The sequence below is a fragment of the Pleurodeles waltl genome, chromosome 10 (genome assembly GCF_031143425.1).
Source record: "Pleurodeles waltl isolate 20211129_DDA chromosome 10, aPleWal1.hap1.20221129, whole genome shotgun sequence".
In the NCBI taxonomy this organism is placed as follows: domain Eukaryota; kingdom Metazoa; phylum Chordata; class Amphibia; order Caudata; family Salamandridae; genus Pleurodeles; species Pleurodeles waltl.
The window spans coordinates 283,299,037-283,323,787 of record NC_090449.1 but is presented as its reverse complement, the minus strand read 5'-3'; the positions used below and the strand labels follow the sequence as shown (position 1 = coordinate 283,323,787).

The window sequence follows — 24,751 nt, the reverse complement described above, 5'->3', positions numbered from 1 at the left end:
AATGTACCGCCCACAGCATTACAACATGCCTATCTGCCAGCTTTTCCAGGGCGGTACCAACGCCATCAAAAGCACGGCGGACACAGAACACTGAAGGGAAACGACTCACCTCTCGACACTCAAGGAAGAACCACAACGCCACGGAGCCCGAGCTGCACTTTTTCCCAATGCTGGTGTACCTTCTCATACACCAGGAACACGAACGTGTGTGAAGATGACCACGGTGAGTACTGCACCTAGCACACAAGGGAGAGGGGGAGGAAAAAGAAAGTGACACACACATGCAACACCCAACACCCCCACCCACAACACCATACACACAAACAGATGCAACAACATTACATATACACCCCGTAACCCTCAGGAATAACGCAAGGACAAAAGGAATGGATTAAAATGAGTGTAATAGTACAATTTTAGATAAATACGTCTTTAAACAATAAACAGTATGTACAATATATACAATATATACAAAAGGAGGGACAATTCCCACTCCAAAATGCCCGTGGCCCACTGGGCCATAACACATAGGCCAAGGCCACACTTGACTCCTGCCTCAATACGGCGAGAACACTGCAGGGGCATCAGGTCAAAAACACACAGGCACCTCAGGGGGACGGTTAATGGGGGGGGCACCTCAGCCGGAAGACGGTACAATGCCACTGGACTGGAGGAGGCTCCATGCCCACTGCTTGGTCCTGGGGAGTGCAAAGCCACAGTCTCTCAAGTGGGTGGTTTGCCCACTGCTTGGTCCTGGGGAGTGCAAAGCCACAGTCTCTCAACTGGGTGGTTTGCCCACTGCTTGGTCCAGGGGAGTGCAAAGCCACAGTCTCTATAGTGTATGCCTTCTTCCACTGGTTCTGGAGGGGGCCTTGTGCCCAGTGTGCTTCATCCTGGCAAGGAGGGGCTGAGTGGATGCCTTCTTCCACTGGTTCTGGAGGGGGCCTTGTGCCCAGTGTGCTTCATCCTGGATGGGGCAAGGTCACAGTCTGTCACCTGTGTGTCACACCGACAGGTGTTGCAGGGGCTAGGACGCACTGCAGCCCATGTAGTCACCACTACACACTGCTCGCCGGCGGTGACGGCTGCTCAGTGGATGCCAGTTGCGCTGCAGGTGGCGGTGCTGGCAGTGGTGGTGGTAGCCTCCAGGCCTTCACCTGCAGCCTCGGACGGCTGCCCACTGGGGCTGCTGCTGCTGCAGTGGTGCATGTGGCGGTGCTGGCCACTGTGCAAGTGGCAGTGCTGGCCGTGGTGCAGAGGGCGGTGCTGGCAGTGGTGGTGGTAGCCTCCAGGCCTTCACCTGCAACCTCGGATGGCTGAAGTGCCATGGCTGGTGTTGTGTGCCCCTTCCTGCCAGTGGCAGATGGTGGTACCTCCTTGCTTCTGCCAGCTGGTGCCTTTTTCTTGCCCTTGCTGGCTGATGGTGCCTCCTTGCCCTTGCTGGCTGGTGTCCCCTTCTTGCCCTTGCTAAATGGCGGACCCTTCTTGGACTTGGCAGGTGGTGCTGGCACATTGGCTGGGCTGTCAGGTGACTCCTTGGAGCCTCTCACACCTGCAGTTGCTGCAGAAACCACAGTGGCAGTGGACTGGGTGGCTGAGGTGCTGGGCTGGGTTCTGGCCACCCTGGCCCAAGGTGAAGGATGGGGGGCGAGGGGTAGGGAATAGATCAATGTTGGCGAGGAAAAGCAGCTTAGGGACACTGGGGCGGAAAGAGGGTGAAGGTTTGGGTGTGGAGGAAGAGGGAGTGGTTGTAGGAGGTGTCAGTCTGCTGTGTTTGGATGCAGGTGCATGGGCTGGATGCTGTTTCGAGGTGGATGACTGTTGGGTGTCTGAGTGCTTGCGTTTGTCTACTTTGGGAGGAAGGGGCCCAGACACAGTGGGAGAGGACACAGGGGACGTGTGCATGGATGTGGGGGTGGTGACTGCCAGTGAGGGGCTTGCAGTGATAGGCGTGCTGGTGATGGAGGTAGTGGATGAAGGTGTAGTGCATACAGGTGTGAATGGAGACGTTACTGGGAGGGAGGTGGACGAAGAGGAGGAGGGGGACACAGTGGAGGCAGTGGATGTTGGTGTGTCTGCATGTGGATGGTGCTTGTGTGAGTGCCTGTGAGATGGAGTGTGGTGCTTGTGTTTGCCTGAGCCACTTCTGTGTGTTGATTTGGGTGATTGCTGGTCTGAAGGTGTGCTTGGGATAGGCTGGGGTTGAGGGGATTGGGACTGGAAGTTGGAGGGGGGAGGCTGGAGACAGGGACAATGGCTGCCATCAGTGTTGGCCAGAGCCTTGAAGGCTCTCTGTTGGGCCGCCACGCCAGAGTGAATGCCCTCCAGGTATGCATTTGTTTGTTGCAAATGCCCTGCTATACCCTGGATGGCATTCAGTATGGTTGACTGCCCAACAGAGAGGGATCTCAGGAGGTCAATAGCCTCTTCACTGAGGGCAGCAGGGCTGACTGGGGCAGGGCCTGAAGTGCCTGGGGCGAAGGAGACGGCCACCCTCCTGGGTGAGCGGGCACTGGAAACACGCTGAGAGGCTGCTGGGAGGGAGGTGCTGGTACGGGGGTTGGCGGCTGTACCTGTAGTTGGGGTGGGCACAGAGGTGTCCGCCACCACCAGGGAGCTTCCATCGGAGGAGGAGTCGCTGTCGGCACTGTCCACTCCTGTCTCTGTTGTGGTGCTCCCCTCGCCCTCCATCCCACTGGTGCCCTCACTGTTGGTGGATTCGGCATCCAGGCCCATGTGGGATGCAGCTCCTTCCATCGCCGGTGCCTCTGCTCCTCTGCCAGATTATGCTAATGCACAAAAGGACAGGGTGACAAAACAAAAAGGGGGGGGAGACAGAGGATACACTTGGTCAATGCCAGCAGTAATACTACCGTTGGCGTACACAACTCAACAGGGAACAGCCCTATGCACTAGACCATGCACTTCCAGTTACAATGCTAGTCACCAGCCCATGGGGTACAATGCCTAACACCATTAGCTGCACACCTGAATCCCACAGGACCCTGTTCAGTAGTAGATGCCCACTAACATTATTGGGGTTGGAGTGTATCTGAGCTTGCCCATCATTGAACATACCCTGCCATGTTCGCCATGGCCAAGGGGCACCCACAGCCCCCATCCCCCACCCAGGTAATACCTTAACACGTGCAAAGCCATGATTCTGAATCTGTACTCACCCCCTTGTGGCTGCTATGATGCCTTCAAGTGCCCATCCAACTCCGGATAGGCCACCGCCAGGATGCAGAACATCATGGGGGTCATGGTACAATGGGCACCCCTTCCTTGTTGGGAGGCCAGCCCCAGCAGGGCCTCCTCTGTCTTCCTTGCCCAGCGGTGCAGGTCCTCCCACCGTTTGCGGCAGTGGGTGCTCCACCTGTCAAAGACCCTCAGGGTCCGCACCTCATTGGCGATGGCACACCAAATACCCTTTTTCTGATGGGCGCTGACCTGCAGAAAAAAAACAGCAGAAAAGGTATTAGTCATACTGTCCGGACTGTTATACTGATGGCCCAACATATCCCCCCCCTTATGCACATACATTGACCACCTTACATGCAGCACTCTGCCCAGGACCCCTCAGGCTCCCCCTACAGGAGGCTTACAAACACAGCACTCCAAATCTGGGCTTTGTTCTGGCTAACTAGCAGTGCCTCATCTCTCCCGAAAGGTAGGGATGATTGGGCAGCCGAGCGCATGACATATCGTACTTCTCAGGGAAGTCGTGGTCACTCAGGTCACACCCGGTTCTCTCACTCACAATTCGGTCTCATATAGATATGACAATAAAAGCAGTATAAGTTTTGAAGATTGGTTTAATAAAACAACTGCATTTTGTAACCAGAACTACACAACAATATTAAAATGGTGACGATGAGAGTGAAGCATAAGAATAATGCTATCATATTGCCACTAGAATCGATGGACTATTTCCTATCTAAATCATATTTTGAGCACGCCATGTTAAGCTCTAATCCTGCCTTTCAGGTTCCCCTGGGAGGACATCAACCCTCATACCTGAGCAAAGGCCTGTAATCTGCGTCAGCATCTGCAGCGAAGCATTCAGCATACAGTTGTGGTTCCCTGGCTGGAATCACCCTCTTGACGTGTAATGGTACTAGAAAGTGTTTTTATAATTAACACAGCAGATGTTCTAAGAAAATGTCCCTACGTAAGGATGTGTATTGTCTACGAATGTTGGAGATTAAACTTCTACCACGTTTACCGGCAATGTACCAGACTGTAGCCTTGACTGAAGCACAGAGTGATCAAGAATGCGTTGTTTGAGAACACAGTGCTGAACTAAGCAAAACAGTTAGATAGAAGAAATTAAAACAAGACCGTAAAGCTGGTTATTGTAAAAATAACAATGCAAAGCTGAATAAAATATATCTAGGTCAAGATGCACAGCGGCCAAGTGTATTAAACTAACGTGCATGGAGCTATAACTAAAATGGATACGCAAAAATAACCAATGTGGAGTTGCACTGCGGGCGTCGACCGCCGACTGCAACGGCGCACAACGCCAGCGGAATTACCTCATTTCCACGTGTCCCTCCTCACAGGTCAGACAGCCGCCATTTCATGGGGGCACAGGCCATGACACCTAACTGCGTCACAGCAGACATTGGCACATCAACAGACTTACTAGTTTCCATACTGTTTCTGTAAAGCAAAAATTGCATATTAATGTTGAAATATGTATGAATATGACCTTCTGCTCACTGTTTTTCACCCTAGAGTTCAACAACTGAGGATGAATAGGAGATGGAGACATCCCCCTTGTACAGACCTCTGGTGGACCTGGCGACAATGGAGGACAGGCACATTATCCTGACCTACAGACTTGATAGGGCCACAATCCAAGAACTGTGTGCCCAACTGGAGCGAGACCTGATCTCAGCTATCCACCACCCCACAGGTGTCCCCCCTCTAGTGCAGGTCCTGTCAGTGCTCCTTTTCCTGGCAAGTGGTTCCTTCCAAGCATCAGTGGCAATGGCATCAGGGATGTCACAGCCTATGTTCTCAAACGTGCTGACCAGAGTGTTGTCTACCCTGCTGAAACATATGCGCAGCTACATCGTATTCCCCCAGGTGGAGGATTTGGCCACAGTGAAGGCTGACTTCTATGCACTGGGACATATCCCAAACATCATTGGTGCCATTGATGGTACACATATTGCATTTGTCCTCCCCCCCCGGAGAAATGAACAAGTGTTGAGAAATAGAAAAGGCTTTCACTCTCTGAATGTGCAGATGGTGTGTTTGTCGGGCCAGTACATCACCCATGTCAATGCCAAGCATCCTGGCTCTGTGCATGATGCCTTTATCTTGAGGAATAGCAGGATCCCAAATGTGATGTCTCAACTCCAGAGGCACCGGGTGTGGCTAATAGGTGAGCCCATGGTCCCCACCCAGTTGATGTAGGTATATGGGTGTGGGTTTGGCCCTAAGGGTGAGTGTGTGGCTAACAGGTATCCCTCGATATTTGCAGGTGACTCTGGTTACCTCAACCTTTCATGGCTACTTACCCCAGTGAGCAATGCCAGGACAAGGGCAGAGGAACGTTACAATGAGGCACATGGGCGAACAAGAAGGATAATTGAGCGAACCTTTGGCCTCCTGAAGGCCAGATTCTGTTGCCTCCATCTGACAGGTGGATCCCTGTACTACTCACCCAAGAAGATGTGCCAGATCATAGTTGCATGTTGCATAACCTGGCCCTGAGATGCCAGGTGCCTTTTCTGCAGGAGGATTAGCCTGGGGATGGTCATGTGGCAGCGGTAGAGCCTGTGGACAGTGACGAAGAGGAGGCAGAGGAAGAAGATGTGGACAACAGAACTACAATAATTCAACAGTACTTCCAGTGACACACAGGTAAGACACTGTAACTACACCTTCCATTGCAGTTTTGTGTTGGACATTGAACATGGCAGCCCAATTTCCCTATTTCTATGGTCCCTTACTGTACCTTTTGGCATCTCTATTTTCAGAACTCTGGCTTCTGGTGTGTTTACTGCTGCCCACTACAGACAGGTCATTCCTATGTAAATATTTCAGTACATTTGAATTGCAATGTTTACACTTTGTAAAACTAATACATTTGTCAAACAATTGACAGACTCCATATTTGATTTTGTTCCAAGGGTGTTTATTTAGGTGCTAATAAGTGGAGGGAAAATTGCAATGGGCTGGGTTTCAGATGGAGGAAAGTCCAGGATAGAGTCCAGTCTCTTTGTATCACAGGTGCATTGTCCAAGGGGGCATAGGAAGGGGAGCAATGGCAGTTCAGGGTGGACAGGGTGACAGAGTGGGACACAAGGGTGACAATCAGGAGAGTCTTATTTTCTGCCCGGATCGCAGAGACCGTTTGCATGTTGGTTCTCCTTCTGCAGGGGGTGGGTTGCTGGTGGCCTGTTGTTCCTGTGACAGGCCTCCTGTCCACTAGCATCGGCGGAGGTGGAGGGCTGTTCTTCGGTGTGGCTAGTGTCAGGGGCCCGTCGGTGTGCCACTGCCTCCCTCATGGTGTTGGCCATGTCTGCCGGCATCCCTGCAATGGTGACCAGGGTGGTGTGGATGTCCCTAAGGTCCTCCCTGATCCCCAGGTGATGTCCCTCCTGCAGCCACTGGGTCTCCTGCAACTTGTCCAGTATCTGGCCCATCGTCTCCTGGGAATGGTGGTATGCTCCTGGGATGTTAGTGAGTGCCTCATGGAGAGCCGGATCCCTGGGCCTGTCCTCCCCTGTCGCACAGCAGTCCTCCCAGCTTCCCTGTTGTCCTGTGCTTCTGTCCTCTGAACCGTGTTTCCACTGCCACTGACCCCAGGTCCCTGATCGTCCTGTGTTTGTGGAGTTGCCTGGGGTCCCTGTAGAGGTGGACACACTGCTGATTGACGTGTCCTCGGGACAGAAGGATGGGCCCGCTGGGTGGGTGCTGTGCTGTGGTGGTATTTCCTGAGGGGGAAGGCTCTGTGGTGTGTTGGGACTGTGACTGGGTAACCAACTGTCCAGAGGTCCCTGATGGGCCAGGTTTGTCATCCTGATCCAGGCGTGCAGAGTTGCTGTCATCACTGTGGGTCTCTTCTGGGGGGGGGGGACTGGATGTGGCTAGCACCTCCTCTCCGGTGATGTTGAGTGGGGGTCCTGTGGGGGTGTTATTGTTTCTGCGTGTGCCATCTTATGCATGGGTATGTTTCCCTCTATGGTTGTTATTAGCAAGGCAGCTTTGGCTTGTGTTAGTTGTGATTGGTTTGGCTAAGTGATTGTCACTAGTGTGCATGCTGTGGTGATGGGTGTTCATGCAGGTCTGTGAGTGGTGTCCATGCATTGTTGTTGCATGCAGGGCTTGGTATTGGGATGGGTGGGTTGTGATGGTGGGGTATATGTGAGGTGGTGGGGTGATGGGGGTGTGGGTAGGGGTTGTTGTTTGTGATGGCATGCAGGTAGGGTGGCAGATAAAGTAGTAAAGAGTTGACTTACCAGAGTCCAGTCCTCCTGCTAGTCCTGCCAGGCCCTCAGGATGCATGATCACCAAGACTTGCTCCTCCCTTGTTGTTAGTTGTGGGGGAGGATGTGGGGGTCCACTGCCAGTCCTCTGTACAGCAATCTGGTGTCTTGCAACCATGGAACGCATCTTCCCCCGTAGGTCGTTCCACCTCTTCCTGATGTCATCCCTTGTTTTTGGGTGCTGTCCCACAGCCTATATTTAATTGCCAGGACCCCTGTTCATTATCTAATGTATAACTTAATGGATGGTAAATAGCTGATGTGGAATTTCCAATTCTCAGAATTGAATAGGGTTTTTGAAATCTACTCTTTCCAGTTGGTTCTAACATCCTATTGACAGATTCTAAGGGTTTCGGATAACCAATCTGCTGGGGGATTTTGAACTCAATTCCCCATTTTTGAAAAGTGCTTTTCTCATTAAAGACCCTGTTGATGAAAAGAGACCCAAGTCACCAAGTTGCATTCTTGGATGGAACTATTTGTCACCTCCTCCCCAGTTAGAAATTCTATAGAATCAATGTCTACAGACTGGATATTCTCCAGCGAAGTATTGCTCGCAAAGGTTTTAATACATTCCTGTGATATATCTTGTGGGCCCCTAGTCTGATATTGTGGGGAGAAAATTATCTTATTTCTGCCCCCGGGAAAACCCTGCTGGTAACTCTCTAATGTGGTAACCTGACTAACTTCACAAAAATGGCTGTGCTGGACCTTCTTAGAGGTAAGTGGGGTTCACTCCCTACCAGTCAACGGCTGATAGTTTTGATCAAGGTCTGTATCTTAGCTAACTGTCATTACATGCTCTATGGAGAGCCCTGGCTACCCACCCCCTCCGTGGGACTCTGGCACTACAGGGGATGTTAGTCTAAAGACTAAACCATTTCCCCTGTTTACAGTGGTCTCCGTTATAAGCGCTGCATTTTCAGAAACATTTTCAGAAACATTTTCAGCTACTATCGATCTAAGATTCCTCCTTTGTCCCTCTTCTGTCATGAGTTTGAAATCGGCCCCTTGTTTTTGTCCTTTCCATCCACCATTTTGGCCTACTTGAGCCTTCATTTTTCCAAGATCTGTGCTTTCTATATTTGATGTAGCCAATACCTCCCCCAGCATGGAATGGACTCCCTAGGGCTTAAGGTAGCGTACCCCTCTTTTTGAGTGTTAAATAAAGGAAACAACTTAATAGTTGATGGACTGCTCTTATTATCTGTATCATTCTTGAATCTTTTCCCCTTCTCGTTCATGGTACTCGCAGGGATTGGAATATTTGTCATGACTTTGCCAGTGGCATCTTGGACACCCATCAAGTTTTTCCTGCCTTTTCTTTGCTTTTTCCTTTGCCTTTTAAGTGCTGGCAATTTTTATAATTGTTGGGGTTGGCTATTTGTGGACAAGGAGAAAGGTGAAGAGGGGGACGTGGAGTCTGATTATGTGATCCTTCACGAATTTCAAATATCTCTTTTGCTGGTACCTCTGTGATACCTTCATTTTCTGGACATTGGATAACCTCCTTTACACCTCTCACTCCTGTACCCACTCCCTCCCTATCGCCATTTGCCCTACCCGTCTGTTCTCACACATTCGAATTGGCCTCTGCCCTTGGATGACAATTAAGAGACAACCCTAATTCATCATCATCTCCTTTCAAAGTAGTGAAGTTAGCTTTAAAATAATTCACCAATGTATTTATAACCTGTGGAAGAGTGGGTAGCTTACTAATTATTGGACCGCAGGTGCAAAGATGCTCTCTTGTTTCTGCATAGCTCTGTGCTCTTTTGATAAAAGCATTTAAATCTGCCTGTTTTTGATCAATCCTGAAAACAGATTACGCCATCATATTTAGTAGATCCTCCTGCACGTCCATTTTTGTAGACTGGTAAGACAATGCATCAAGAGTTAATAGTGAAGTTTTAAAAAAGATGTCCCACACTTTACTTTGCTCTAAGGACCCAGATGGACTCTTTGGAGACTAATGACACCCACTACGCCGTTCGTGATTGGGACAGTCTAATAGTTAGGCTTACGATGAATCAGCCCCTCTTGAGACTTTGTGACCTTGTAATGATGAATTTGTGTGATTATTTGACACTCTGACCTGCGCTACTTTTGACATACCATCAGATGAGGTACCAACCTTAAAGTCATTGGATAAACATTTGCCTAAACAGTAATGGGGCCCTGTCTGACAATCGTTACCTTGACAACCAGTGCCCGCACTGGGGCTTGAGAACACACTTTCAGGGGAATCAAGGGGATAAGGGGTAATTAACCGTTGCTTGTTACAACATCTTTGACCACCCCCCATAAACTCTTTGTTTAACCCCTTCTGTGCCGCGGACGTAGTGGTTACGTCCTGCGGCACAGTGCTGCTGTGCCGAGGACGTAACCACTACGTCCTCGGCACACAGCCCAGAGGGAGCGCTCTCGCTCCCTCTGTGGGGTTCCCCCCCACCCCCCCAAGTCAGGGATGGAAGGGGAAGCCCTTCCCCTCCCACCCCCGACCCCCCCCAACCCCCCCTGTGACGTCAGCGCGCGAGCGCGCGCTGATTAGTCACAGGGTCTCCCCCATCGCGCTGGAAGCAGAGCTTCCAGCGCGATTGAAAAAGAAATGCTTTTGCATTTCTTTTTCAATCCCATGGGGGAGGCCCCGAGAGGCTTCAAAGGGAAGGAAATGTATTTCCTTCCCTTTGAAGTCTCTCACAGGTTTCAAAAGCTGGATTGCTTGCAATCCGGCTTTTGAAACCCCACTAGACACCAGGGATTTTTTTTTTTTTCTTGAAATTGGCAAAAGGGAGCGACCCCTTGGGCAAGGGTCGCTCCCAGGGGGGCATTTTTTTAGGAAGGCCTTTTCTGCCCCCCCTGGGGGCAGATTGGCCTATTATTAGGCCGATCTGCCCCCAGGGGGGGCAGAAACCTCTAGGCACCAGGGACCATTTTTTTTTTTTGGGAGATGAATTCTTTTTTTTTAGGTGGGGAGCGATCCCTTAGGCAAGGGTCGCTCCCCTACGGGGCAATATATATTTAGGCCATTTCTGCCCCCCTTGGGGGCAGATTGGCCTATTTTGATAAGGCCAATCTGCCCCCAAGGGGGGCAGAAACCATTAGACACCAGGGAGTTTGTTTTTGCGCGCGAATGTCACGCAACAAAGCGACCCCTTTGGCAAGGGTCGCTCCCAGGGGGGGCAATTTTTTGGGAAGGCCTTTTCTGCCCCCCCTGGGGGCAGATCGGCCTATTATTAGGCCGATCTGCCCCCAGGGGGGGAAGAAACCTCTAGGCGCCAGGGCAATTTTTTTTTTTGTGTTTTTGTTTTTTGTTCTTTTTTTTTTTTTTAGAGATGGGGAGCGACCCATCAGGCAAGGGTCGCTCCCCTGGGGAGCAAATTGTATTTAGACCATTTCTGCCCCCCTGGGGGCAGATTGGCCGATTTTAGGTCAATCTGCCCCCAAGGGGGCAGAAACCACTAGGCACCGGGGATTTGTTTTTTGGCGCCAATGTCACGCAGGGGGAGCGACCCCGTAGGCAAGGGTCGCTCCCAGGGGGGGGGGTGGGGGGGCAAATTTATTTTAGGCCATTTCTGCCCCCCCGGGGGACAGATCGGCCTATTATTAGGCCGAACTGCCCCCGGGGGGGGGCAAAACACTCTAGGCGCCAGGGCAATTTTTTTTTTGTGTTTTTTTTTTTTGTTGTTTCTTTTTTTAGAGATGGGGAGCGACCCATCAGGCAAGGGTCGCTCCCCTGGGGGGGCAAATTGTATTTAGACCATTTCTGCCCCCCTGGGGGCAGATTGGCCAATTTTAGGTCAATCTGCCCCCAAGGGGGCAGAAACCACAAGGCACCGGGGATTTGTTTTTTGGCGCCAATGTCACGCAGGGGGAGCGACCCCGTAGGCAAGGGTCGCTCCCGGGGGGGGGGGTGCCGGTTGGGGGGGCAAATTTATTTTAGGCCATTTCTGCCCCCCCGGGGGACAGATCGGCCTATTTTTAGGCCGAACTGCCCCCGGGGGGGGACAGAACACTCTAGGCGCCAGGGCAATTTTTTTTTTGTGTTTTTTTTTTTGTTGTTTCTTTTTTTAGAGATGGGGAGCGACCCATCAGGCAAGGGTCGCTCCCCTGGGGGGGCAAATTGTATTTAGACCATTTCTGCCCCCCTGGGGGCAGATTGGCCAATTTTAGGTCAATCTGCCCCCTAGGGGGCAGAAACCACTAGGCACCGGGGATTTGTTTTTTGGCGCCAATGTCACGCAGGGGGAGCGACCCCGTAGGCAAGGGTCGCTCCCGGGGGGGGGTGTGGGGGTTGGGGGGGCAAATTTATTTTAGGCCATTTCTGCCCCCCCGGGGGAGAGATCGGCCTATTATTAGGCCGAACTGCCCCCGGGGGGGGGGGCAGAACACTCTAGGCGCCAGGGCAATTTTTTTTTTTGTGTTTTTTTTTTTTGTTGTTTCTTTTTTTAGAGATGGGGAGCGACCCATCAGGCAAGGGTCGCTCCCCTGGGGGGGCAAATTGTATTTAGACCATTTCTGCCCCCCTGGGGGCAGATTGGCCAATTTTGGGTCAATCTGCCCCCAAGGGGGCAGAAACCACAAGGCACCGGGGATTTGTTTTTTGGCGCCAATGTCACGCAGGGGGAGCGACCCCATAGGCAAGGGTCGCTCCCGGGGGGGCGGTGGGGGGGCAAATTTATTTTAGGCCATTTCTGCCCCCCCGGGGGACAGATCGGCCTATTATTAGGCCGAACTGCCCCCGGGGGGGGGGCAGAACACTCTAGGCGCCAGGGCAATTTTTTTTTTGTGTTTTTTTTTTTTTGTTGTTTCTTTTTTTAGAGATGGGGAGCGACCCATCAGGCAAGGGTCGCTCCCCTGGGGGGGCAAATTGTATTTAGACCATTTCTGCCCCCCTGGGGGCAGATTGGCCAATTTTAGGTCAATCTGCCCCCTAGGGGGCAGAAACCACTAGGCACCGGGGATTTGTTTTTTGGCGCCAATGTCACGCAGGGGGAGCGACCCCGTAGGCAAGGGTCGCTCCCGGGGGGGGGTGTGGGGGTTGGGGGGGCAAATTTATTTTAGGCCATTTCTGCCCCCCCGGGGGACAGATCGGCCTATTATTAGGCCGAACTGCCCCCGGGGGGGGGGGCAGAACACTCTAGGCGCCAGGGCAATTTTTTTTTTTGTGTTTTTTTTTTTTGTTGTTTCTTTTTTTAGAGATGGGGAGCGACCCATCAGGCAAGGGTCGCTCCCCTGGGGGGGCAAATTGTATTTAGACCATTTCTGCCCCCCTGAGGGCAGATTGGCCAATTTTGGGTCAATCTGCCCCCAAGGGGGCAGAAACCACAAGGCACCGGGGATTTGTTTTTTGGCGCCAATGTCACGCAGGGGGAGCGACCCCGTAGGCAAGGGTCGCTCCCGGGGGGGCGGTGGGGGTTGGGGGGGCAAATTTATTTTAGGCCATTTCTGCCCCCCCGGGGGACAGATCGGCCTATTATTAGGCCGAACTGCCCCCGGGGGGGGGGCAGAACACTCTAGGCGCCAGGGCAATTTTTTTTTTGTGTTTTTTTTTTTGTTCTTTCTTTTTTTAGAGATGGGGAGCGACCCATCAGGCAAGGGTCGCTCCCCTGGGGGGGCAAATTGTATTTAGACCATTTCTGCCCCCCTGGGGGCAGATTGGCCAATTTTAGGTCAATCTGCCCCCAAGGGGGGCAGAAACCACTAGGCACCGGGGATTTGTTTTTTAGCGCCAATGTCACGCAGGGGGAGCGACCCCGTAGGCAAGGGTCGCTCCCGGGGGGGGGGGGTTGGGGGTTGGGGGGGTAAATTTATTTTAGGCCATTTCTGCCCCCCCGGGGGACAGATCGGCCTATTATTAGGCCGAACTGCCCCCCGGGGGGGGCTGAACACTCTAGGCACCAGGGCAATTTTTTTTTTGTGTGGTTTTTTTGTTGTTGTTTCTTTTTTTAGAGATGGGGAGCGACCCATCAGGCAAGGGTCGCTCCCCTGGGGGGGCAAATTGTATTTAGACCATTTCTGCCCCCCTGGGGGCAGATTGGCCAATTTTAGGTCAATCTGCCCCCAAGGGGGCAGAAACCACAAGGCACCGGGGATTTGTTTTTTGGCGCCAATGTCACGCAGGGGGAGCGACCCCGTAGGCAAGGGTCGCTCCCGGGGGGGGTGTGGGGGTTGGGGGGGCAAATTTATTTTAGGCCATTTCTGCCCCCCCGGGGGACAGATCGGCCTATTTTTAGGCCGAACTGCCCCCGGGGGGGGGCAGAACACTCTAGGCGCCAGGGCAATTCTTTTTTTGTGTTTTTTTTTTGTTGATTCTTTTTTTAGAGATGGGGAGCGACCCATCAGGCAAGGGTCGCTCCCCTGGGGGGGCAAATTGTATTTAGACCATTTCTGCCCCCCTGGGGGCAGATTGGCCAATTTTAGGTCAATCTGCCCCCAAGGGGGCAGAAACCACTAGGCACCGGGGATTTGTTTTTTGGCGCCAATGTCACGCAGGGGGAGCGACCCCGTAGGCAAGGGTCGCTCCCGGGGGGGGGATGGGGGTTGGGGGGGCAAATTTATTTTAGGCCATTTCTGCCCCCCCGGGGGACAGATCGGCCTATTATTAGGCCGAACTGCCCCTGGGGGGGAGGCAGAACACTCTAGGCACCAGGGCAATTTTTTTTTTGTGTTTTTTTTTTTTTGTTGTTTCTTTTTTTAGAGATGGGGAGCGACCCATCAGGCAAGGGTCGCTCCCCTGGGGGGGCAAATTGTATTTAGACCATTTCTACCCCCCTGGGGGCAGATTGGCAAATTTTAGGTCAATCTGCCCCCAAGGGGGCAGAAACCACTAGACACCGGGGATTTGTTTTTTGGCGCCAATGTCACGCAGGGGGAGCGACCCCGTAGGCAAGGGTCGCTCCCGGGGGGGTGGTGGGGGTTGGGGGGGCAAATTTATTTTAGGCCATTTCTGCCCCCCCGGGGGACAGATCGGCCTATTATTAGGCCGAACTGCCCCCGGGGGGGGGGGGGGGCAGAAACCTCTAGGCGCCAGGGGAATTTTTCTTTTTTTTCTTTGTTTTTTTTTTTTAGAGATGGGGAGCGACCCATCAGGCAAAAGTCGCTCCCCTGGGGGACAAATTGTATTTAGGCCATTTCTGCCCCCCTTGGGGGCAGATTGGCTGAGTTTAGGTCAACCTGCCCCCAAGGGGGCAGAAACCACTAGGCACCGGGGATTTGTTTTTTGGTGCCAATGTCACGCAGGGGGAGCGACCCCGTAGGCAAGGGTCGCTCCCGGCGGGGGAGGGTGGGGGTTGGGGGGGCAAATTTATTTTAGGGCATTTCTGCCCCCCCCCCTGGGGCCGGCTGAGCTACAGGCCAAACACCACAGGTAGGCACCTTGCAAAAAACACCTCTGTTTTCTGTGAAAAAATATGTTGTGTCCACGTTGTGTTTTGGGCCATTTCCTTTTGTGGGCGCTAGGCCTACCCACAGAAGTGATGTACCATTTTTATCGAGAGACTTAGGGGAACGCTGGGTGGAAGGAAATTTGTGGCTCCTCTCAGATTCCAGAACTTTCTGTCACCGAAATGAGAGGAAAAAGTGTTTTTTGGGCCAAATTTTGATGTTTGCAAAGGATTCTGGGTAACATAACCTGGTCAGAGCCCCGCAAGTCACCCCATCTTGGATTCCCCTGGGTTTCTAGTTTTCAAAAATGCACTGGTTTGCTAGGTTTCCTCAGGTGTCGGCTGAGCTACAGGCCAAAATCCACAGGTAGGCACTGCTTTTTATAAAAAAATGTGATGTGTCCACGTTGTGTTTTGGGCCCTTTCCTTTCGTGGGCGCTAGGCCTACCCACGCAAGTGAGGTATCATTTTTATCGGGAGACTTGGGGGAACGCTGGGTGGAAGGAAATTTGTGGCTCCTCTCAGATTCCAGAACTTTCTGCCACAGAAATGTGAGGAACATGTGTTTTTTTAGCCACATTTTGAGATTTGCAAAGGATTCTGGGTAACAGAACCTGGTCCGAGCCCCGCAAGTCACCCCTCCTTGGATTCCCCTAGGTCTCTAGTTTTCAGAAATGCACAGGTTTGGTAGGTTTCCCTAGGTGGCGGCTGAGCTAGAGGCCAAAATCTACAGGTAGTCACTTTGCTAAAAACAGCTCTGTTTTCTGTGATATGTCCACGTTGTGTTTTGGGGCATATCCTGTCGCGGGCGCTAGGCCTACCCACACAAGTGAGGTATCATTTTTATCGGGAGACTTGGGGGAACGCTGGGTAGAAGGAAATTTGTGGCTCCTCTCAGATTCCAGAACTTTCTGCCACAGAAATGTGAGTAACATGTGTATTTTTAGCCAAATTTTGAGGTTTGCAAAGGATTCTGGGTAACAGAACCTGGTCCGAGCCCCGCAAGTCACCCCTCCTTGGATTCCCCTAGGTCTCTAGTTTTCAGAAATGCACAGGTTTGGTAGGTTTCCCTAGGTGCCAGCCGAGCTAGAGGCCAAAATCTACAGGTAGGCACTTTGCAAAAAACACCTCTGTTTTTTTCCAAAATTTAGGATGTGTCCACGTTGCGCTTTGGGGTGTTTCCTGTCGCCGGCGCTAGGCCTACCCACGCAAGTGAGGTATCATTTTTATCGGGAGACTTGGGGGAACGCTGGGTGGAAGGAAATTTGTAGCTCCTCTCAGATTCCAGAACTTTCTGCCACAGAAATGTGAGGGACATGTGTTTTTTTAGCCAAATTTTGAGGTTTGCAAAGGATTCTGGGTAACAGAACCTGGTCCGAGCCACACAAGTCACCCCTCCTTGGATTCCCCTAGGTCTCTAGTTTTCAGAAATGTACAGGTTTGGTAGGTTTCCCTAGGTGCCGGCTGAGCTAGAGGCCAAAATCTACAGGTAGTCACTTTACTAAAAACAGCTCTGTTTTCTGTGATATGTCCACGTTGTGTTTTGGGGCATATCCTGTCGCGGGCGCTAGGCCTACCCACACAAGTGAGGTATCATTTTTATCGGGAGACGTGGGGGAACGCTGGGTGGAAGGAAATTTGTGGCTCCTCTCAGATTCCAGAACTTTCTGCCACAGAAATGTGAGAAACATGTGTTTTTTTTAGCCAAATTTTGAGGTTTGCAAAGGATTCTGGGTAACAGAACCTGGTCCGAGCCCCGCAAGTCACCCCTCCTTGGATTCCCCTAGGTCTCTAGTTTTCAGAAATGCACAGGTTTGGTAGGTTTCCCTAGGTGGCGGCTGAGCTAGAGGCCAAAATCTACAGGTAGTCACTTTGCTAAAAACAGCTCTGTTTTCTGTGATATGTCCACGTTGTGTTTTGGGGCATATCCTGTCGCGGGCGCTAGGCCTACCCACACAAGTGAGGTATAATTTTTATCGGGAGATGTGGGGGAACGCTGGGTGGAAGGAAATTTGTGGCTCCTCTCAGATTCCAGAACTTTCTGCCACAGAAATGTGAGGAACATGTGTTTTTTTAGCCAAATTTTGAGATTTGCAAAGGATTCTGGGTAACAGAACCTGGTCCGAGCCCCGCAAGTCACCCCTCCTTGGATTCCCCTAGGTCTCTAGTTTTCAGAAATGCACAGGTTTGGTAGGTTTCCCTAGGTGGCGGCTGAGCTAGAGGCCAAAATCTACAGGTAGTCACTTTGCTAAAAACAGCTCTGTTTTCTGTGATATGTCCACGTTGTGTTTTGGGGCATATCCTGTCGCGGGCGCTAGGCCTACCCACACAAGTGAGGTATCATTTTTATCGGGAGACATGGGGGAACGCTGGGTGGAAGGAAATTTGTGGCTCCTCTCAGATTCCAGAACTTTCTGCCACAGAAATGTGTGGAACATGTGTTTTTTTAGCCAAATTTTGAGGTTTGCAAAGGATTCTGGGTAACAGAACCTGGTCCGAGCCCCGCAAGTCACCCCTCCTTGGATTCCCCTAGGTCTCTAGTTTTCAGAAATGCACAGGTTTGGTAGGTTTCCCTAGGTGGCGGCTGAGCTAGAGGCCAAAATCTACAGGTAGTCACTTTGCGAAAAACAGCTCTGTTTTCTGTGATATGTCCACGTTGTGTTTTGGGGCATATCCTGTCGCGGGCGCTAGGCCTACCCACACAAGTGAGGTATCATTTTTATCGGGAGACGTGGGGGAACGCTGGGTGGAAGGAAATTTGTGGCTCCTCTCAGATTCCAGAACTTTCTGCCACAGAAATGTGAGGAACATGTGTTTTTTTTAGCCAAAATTTGAGGTTTGCAAAGGATTCTGGGTAACAGAACCTAGTCCGAGCCCCGCAAGTCACCCCTCCTTGGATTCCCCTAGGTCTCTAGTTTTCAGAAATGCACAGGTTTGGTAGGTTTCCCTAGGTGGCGGCTGAGCTAGAGGCCAAAATCTACAGGTAGTCACTTTGCTAAAAACAGCTCTGTTTTCTGTGATGTGTCCATGTTGTGTTTTGGGGCATATCCTGTCGCGGGTGGTAGGCCTACCCACACAAGTGAGGTACCATTTTTATCGGGAGACTTGGGGGAACATAGATTAGCAAAACAAGTACTATTGCCCCTTGTCTTTCTCTACATTTTTTCCTTCCAAATATAGGAGTGTGTGTAAAAAAGACATCTATTTGAGAAATTCCCTGTAATTCACGTGCTACTATGGTCACCCCGGAATTCAGAGATGTGCAAATAACCACTGCTCCTCAACACCTTATCTTGTGCCCTTTTTGGAAATGCAAAGGTTTTCTTGATAGCAATTTTTTACTCCTTATATTTCAGCAAATGAATTGCTGTATACCCGGTATAGAATGAAAACGCACTGCAGGGTGCAGCTCATTTATTGGCTCTGGGTTCCTCGGGTTCTTGATGAACCTACAAGCCCTATATATCCCCGCAACCAGAGGAGTCCAGCAGACGTAACGGTATATTGCTTTCGATAATCTGACATTGCAGGGAAAAGTTACAGAGTAAAACGTAGAGAAAAATTGATGGTTTTTTCACCTCCATTTCAATATTTTTCTTTTTCAGCTGTTATTTTCTGTAGGAAACCCTTGTAGGATCTACACAAATGACCCCTTGCTGAATTCAGAATTTTGTCTACTTTTCAGAAATGTTTAGGTTTCTGGGATCCAGCATTGGTTTCATGACCATTCCTGTCACTGACTGGAAGGAGGCTGAAAGCACAAAAAATTGCACAAATGGGGTATGCCCCAGTAAAATGCCAAAATTGTGTTGAAAAATTGGGTTTTCTGATTCAAGTCTGCCTGTTCCTGAAAGCTGGGAAGCTGCTGAGTTTAGCACCGCAAACCCTTTGTTGATGCCATTTTCAGGGGAAAAACCACAAGCCTTCTTCTGCAGCCACTTTTTCCAATTTTTTTGAAAAAAACGAAATTTTCACTGTATTTTGGCCAATTTCTTGGCCTCCTTCAAGGGAACCCACAAAGTCTGGGTACCTCTAGAATCCCTAGGATGTTGGAAAAAAAGGACGCAAATTTGGCTTGGTTAGCTTATGTGGACAAAAAGTTATGAGGGCCTAAGCGCGAACTGCCCCAAATAGGCAAAAAAAGGCCCGGCACAGGAGGGGGAAAAGGCCTGGCAGCGAAGGGGTTAATGATGTTTTTGAGTTTTGCTTAGCTGTCTTAATGATGACATTCACTTCTAGGGGAATCAAGTCTCTTCTCTCCGAGTAGCCTTTAGGTATATTAGGTGATGGTAATGGTGATGGTGATGGAGAAGGCGATCTTAAAGTGAGCAGCTCCAAATCACTAATTGACCACCAAGCATTTCCTTTTTCAACAGGTGTTTTGATGAAATTTCCCGGGGAGTTTCTCACCCCCTCCCAATCTACTTCCAAATCAGTTTGATCCCCATATTGGTATTTCAAACTGCTCCCACTTGTATCACTTATATTCGAGGAAATTGGAATTTGAAGCCCCTTGGGCTTTGGAAATTAAGTAGATGGCAGATTAGCCCTGGCCGCTTGTTGATTCCCCTTGCACTACATCTGAACCAATTTTATCCCCCTTTTCGTATACAAAACTACATTCACTTTTTTGGGGGGAAATTGGATGAGGGAGGGCTTGTCGACTCCACTGGGTCCAACAAGAAGTCAAATTTATAAAGCGTCTTCACTGCCTTTCCAAACATACGTGCGATAGGAGAAATCAAGGTCTGACACTCTTCCTCATCATCTTTTAAATGCTTTGACTTCACGGATTGCAAGGTTGGGGATTTTTGTTTCCTCTTATTTCTTTTTGCTAGTGGGAGAGATGACCTCTCTTTCCCCGTACGCATTCTACAGAGTGAAGTATGTTATTTCCTTGGAGACTGTAATTACAGTCGGAGCCTCTGCTTGCTTGAGCCAAGAGGCCCTGAAGACCCGCTGCCACACTGTCCTCTAATGAGCCATTGAGCCGATGATGAGCCAATGATGAGCCGGTAGGTCGGTAAGCTGATAAGCTGGAAAGCCAATGGGGACAGGGGGGTGAGTGGGGGGGTCCTCCGAAATTCCTACAACTGTCCCAACTCAGCGCTCCCCTCCGTGTCCAACTCCGCAGCACGTTATTGTCTACCTTCCCAAAGCGGCTGCAGAAAGCGAAGGGCAAGGAGCCACTATAGTGCAACGCATAACATACACTGACCGCTCCAAGGTTAGGCCAGGTTAGGCCATGCAAGCATGCAGGTTGATTCAGGCGGTGTCGGTCAGATGGGTGCGGCCTGGGTTGCCTAACTAGTTTTGTTTGCCCCCCGCTGATGTGGCCGATGCAGCCGATACGACCGATACCATCCCCGGGGCCACTGATGGAGATGGGCAAAGTCAGGCAAGGGCGGGCGGGGGCAACCTCGAGAACCTGGGTGGTGTTTGTCTTTTCAATGCAGCCTAGAACTGTCCGAAAACTGGGAGCTGCCGAGAACCTCCGGTGACCCCTCCACTGCCCCTCTGCTTCCCCTCCACTTCCGCTGCTGCAGAATATTGAACTGAAAGCTCCGACACCGCGCCGCTGCAGACCACGTCCGCGTCCCTCGCGGCCCAGTAGCTCTGTTGCTCAGCAATCTGCTCCTTAGACTGCGTAGGCAGCTATGGTTATGTTCCGAAACACAATTCCATAAACACCCTCCACTTTGCCTTGCCTTTGCTTGTCAACTGATAGGATTTACAGAACTGTCTGATTATAACCCGCTTTAAGGCAAACTCTTGGTGGGTCAGTTAGGCGGGGAGAAATATATCAAATATACCATACACTTGTTATTAATGCACCCAACAAATGTATGTTCCTCAAGCAGAAGAGGGAGGAATGGGTTGGCTCCCTTGATGATGATGTGGATTGGTGAGATACCCATATGGACCCTATATCATCTTGGCTTTCATTGATCCAGCTGAATTATTTACACACCACTTCTCTGGTATGCTGCTAAGATTCCCACCACACCTGCTTTCGAAGTGCTGATACAGATGCAGATTTTTTTCATATGGTATGGGCATGTTCTAGAATAGCCCATTTCAGATGAGGACTAGAGGGGACACTGACCCAGGTCCTGTAACGGCAGGAAGACTTATCACCCCTACTGGCCTTTTGGGCATATTGGAAGACCTCAACGGGTCCCGATGCAAACAAACCATGGTAGGTGTGGCAACAGTGGTCTCCGAAGAAGGAATTGCACGCAAATTAAAGTTGCATGTGACAAACCGAATTGAATTCAAATGTCCTTCCTGCAGCACACAATGAAGGTCCAAAAGACAGAATGACCCCTCTCGTGTTGTTCACAATTTTACTTAGCTACTTTTGGCAGGAGTTGGTCACCACAGGCAGCATTTCTTAATATCCTGCAATGCAGAGCCTTTGCATTTATTATTTTACTTTGATCACTTATCTGGCCTACGTGCCCTATTATTTGATAGCCATTAAAAACTTTCAAAAGTATGAGAAAGCCATGCTTTTTGTGCACATCATACGCCTCAGGCAGAGGTTTATTGCATTTACATTGAAACTGGGATTCTACAAGAGACTTGTGGCAGAATTCCAAAAGGTTGAGAACAAAATATAACTTAATGTTCAAAATGAGTAAGGCAGTAGCACACATTCACTTACATTTTCTATTCAAAATAGCAAAGGTGACAAATAGTTAAAGATCTATTTGACGGTAGATCTTTGGATCATTGCCAGGGTTCCTTACGGCTTAGATGAGTAGTGAGTGAAACTCTATTAAAATTGTGTACACGTGCTTGTGACAAACCGAATTGAATTCAAATGTCCTTCCTGCAGTGCACAATGAAGATCCAAAAGGTAGAACAATCCCTCATGTGATGCCCACAATTTTAAAAGTGGACAGGTAAAGCTACAGCAAACTCACTAGCGTTTGTGTCTGGTATTCCAGGTGTTCAAGCCCTCCCCCCGCAGCACATCTTTGTGTAAAACCTATGTGGAATAATGCATTGCAAAAAATGTTTTCACCCGTTTCCTGCAAGTTAACCATCCACACTTTTTTTTTAAAAACTTTTGAATGTGCTCTTTCCACTGATGAGAAAGTGGTGGTCATTGCGCGAAACTGAAACTGGCACAAAAACTGTTATTCCATTCGAAGTGTCTGTTTAGAATAATCTTAAGAAAGGAATAGAGAATAGAATTTATGCTACCGAAATATGTATCATAATTCTGTAAAGAAATGTAGATTAGATAAAGTAGTTACAACATGGTTTCTTTGCTAATCTCACTTTTTTACCTTTATTTTTATCCATAACTGCACTGCCTTCAGAACGGCAACCTGCTTCTGACAAATGCAAGGAGAATTCTTTTAAATACTTTTATTAAGGCAGAGGCACCGGGAGGCAGTGGAAATGGTTAACTTCCAGTTTTCTTTCCTTTGTATCTAATATTTTTTAATGATTATAATAAAAAAAATGCTGTTACTGAATCCTAATGTAATATGTTATTAGCTACATGTTTGACCTAGTGCAATGATATTTCGACTAACTGTTTAGAACCTAAGTAAAATGTGGCAAAACATTGCTTAGATTTAGCTAGAGAGAAGTATTTAAATCACCAGCGGTGTCCTTTCAGACACTACAGGAAACCTGCCAGACCGAAAATGCGGTGCTGATGTTGCAGCAAGCAATAAAGGAGAAAGAACTTCCCAAAAAAGTTGCCCAGACCTGCTTAGAAGAAAGAACAAAGCGGCCAAACGTAGAACTGTGTCGGGATGTGCCCCAGCTTAAGTAAGTGCATGCCAAGCGTAATATGGGTAATTTAGGCAGTATGTGAATGATGACGTCCAGATTGAGAAACCGTTCACATGCGGATTCACTTTAGGAAGGCATCCAACTCGCGAGTAAAGTTATTACCAAGTATATTTTCAGGCGAGTGGCAGTTGTTTCATAATGGGCGTTTGGGCTGCACCATCCCAATTATGAACTAACCAGCCTGATCTTTTTAGATCTTTAAGCCAAGAACGTAACCTGTTTGTCCTTGCATAAATGAGCAAATGGCAACAAGAAAAATGTTCCTACCCTATTTTGTCTTCACATGTCATGGTGTTGTGGTGATTTGATCCCTTAGACACAGATACAGTCATGAAAAACTCCATGGAAGAATGAGAGGGGGCAGAACACCACATGTACTGAAGCTCCCCGGGCATTTGGAGCAACAGCCCAGCGTGGTCACCTCAGACACGCCTAGAAAACGTCTGACCTGTAGCAGCGTTACTTTTCATGCAGCGTGGTCGATTTAAAAAATCTTTCACCTTCTTTACTTTCAATGAAGATATGATCTCTTCAGAGACCTGCTACTGGTGAAGATCACTTTTAAGCTGGAAGGGATCACCACACTCCTATGTGGACATGTGTCATTGTTATGGGTGAGCCAGAGAAAATGGAGATCTGAGAGCTAGATTTAATTGCGAGGCATATTTCAGATCTGAGACACCTGGGTAACTTGGTTTGATTGATTTTTACACCTATCAAAAGGCCAAAGTACAGTAAGAGATACATAAACTCTGTTTATTCATTTGTTAAAAAATTGGGACACCTGGCGGTGTTTCTGTGATGATTGTATCCTTTTACAGGAAACCTAACGCTTAGTTGTGATACACACATTTTGTACCCGGTGCACACAACTTTCGGATTTGGCTCCAGTAGGACTGTGGTAATGGTATCAGACTGCATTGTTAACTAAAGTATTCCATAGGAAGCATATTGTTCTCACTCCCAGGAGTCATTGCATAATTCTGCTTTAAAAAAATGAACCCGACAGTTAACAAATGGAAATGTGAAACCACTGTGGTGGAGTACAAGTTTCATTCACTTAATCTCATGCCCAAAATTGAGAAAAACTGTGCTTGGGACAATATTTTGATCATATAGTTTTTTTTTTCCTAAGATATTTCTTAAATCTGTAAAGACATCCGTGTCGTGATTTTTGGGGATTTATTTTCTCTACACACATACTTAATCTGATTTTGTTTTTAACCCCTTCGCTGCCAGGCCTTTTCCCCCTCCTGTGCCAGGTTTTTTTTTGCCTACTTGGAATAGTTCTCACTTAGGCCCTCATAACTTTTTGTCCACATAAGCTACCCACGCCAAATTTGCGTCCTTTTTTTCCAACATCCTAGGGATTCTAGAGGTACCCAGACTTTGTGGGTTCCCCTGAAGGAAATTAGCCAAAATACAGTGAAAATATATATATTTTTAAAAAATTGGAAAAAAGGGCTGCAGAAGAAGGCTTGTGTTTTTTCCCCTGAAAATGGCATCAACAAAGGGTTTGCGGTGCTAAAATCACCAGCTTCCCAGCTTTCAGGAACAGGCAGACTTGAATCAGAAAACCCAATTTTTCAACACAATTTTGGCATTTTACTGGGATGTACCCCATTTTTACAATTTTTTGTGCTTTCAGCCTCCTTCCAGTCAGTGACAGAAATGGGTGAGAAACCAATGCTGGATCCCAGAAGCCTAAACATTTCTGAAAAGTAGACAAAATTCTGAAATCAGCAATGGGTAATCCTACAAGGGTTTCCTGCAGAAAATAACAACTGAAATAAAAAAATATTGAAATTGAGGTGAAAAAAACAGACATTTTTCTCTACGTTTTACTCTGTAACTTTTTCCTGCAATGTCAGATGTTTGAAAGCAATATACTGTTACGTCCGATGGACTCTTCTGGTTGCGGGATATATAGGGCTTGTAGGTTCATCAAGAACCGTAGGCACCCAGAGCTAATAAATGAGCTGCACCTTGCAGTGGGTTTTCATTCTATACCGGGCATACAGCAATTAATTTGCTGAAATATAAAGA

At 49.2% G+C, this 24,751-nt stretch overlaps 1 protein-coding gene across 1 annotated transcript in view; it reads left to right on the top strand.

The window, feature by feature from the left end:
• Positions 1 to 24,751, top strand: part of TEKT5 (tektin 5) — a 727,209-nt gene that overhangs the window by 621,803 nt on the left and 80,655 nt on the right. Inside the window, exon 6 of the mRNA XM_069212313.1 lies at positions 22,527 to 22,681. Coding sequence (XP_069068414.1) covers positions 22,527 to 22,681 — 155 coding nt within the window. The remainder of the gene's footprint in view (positions 1 to 22,526; positions 22,682 to 24,751) is intronic.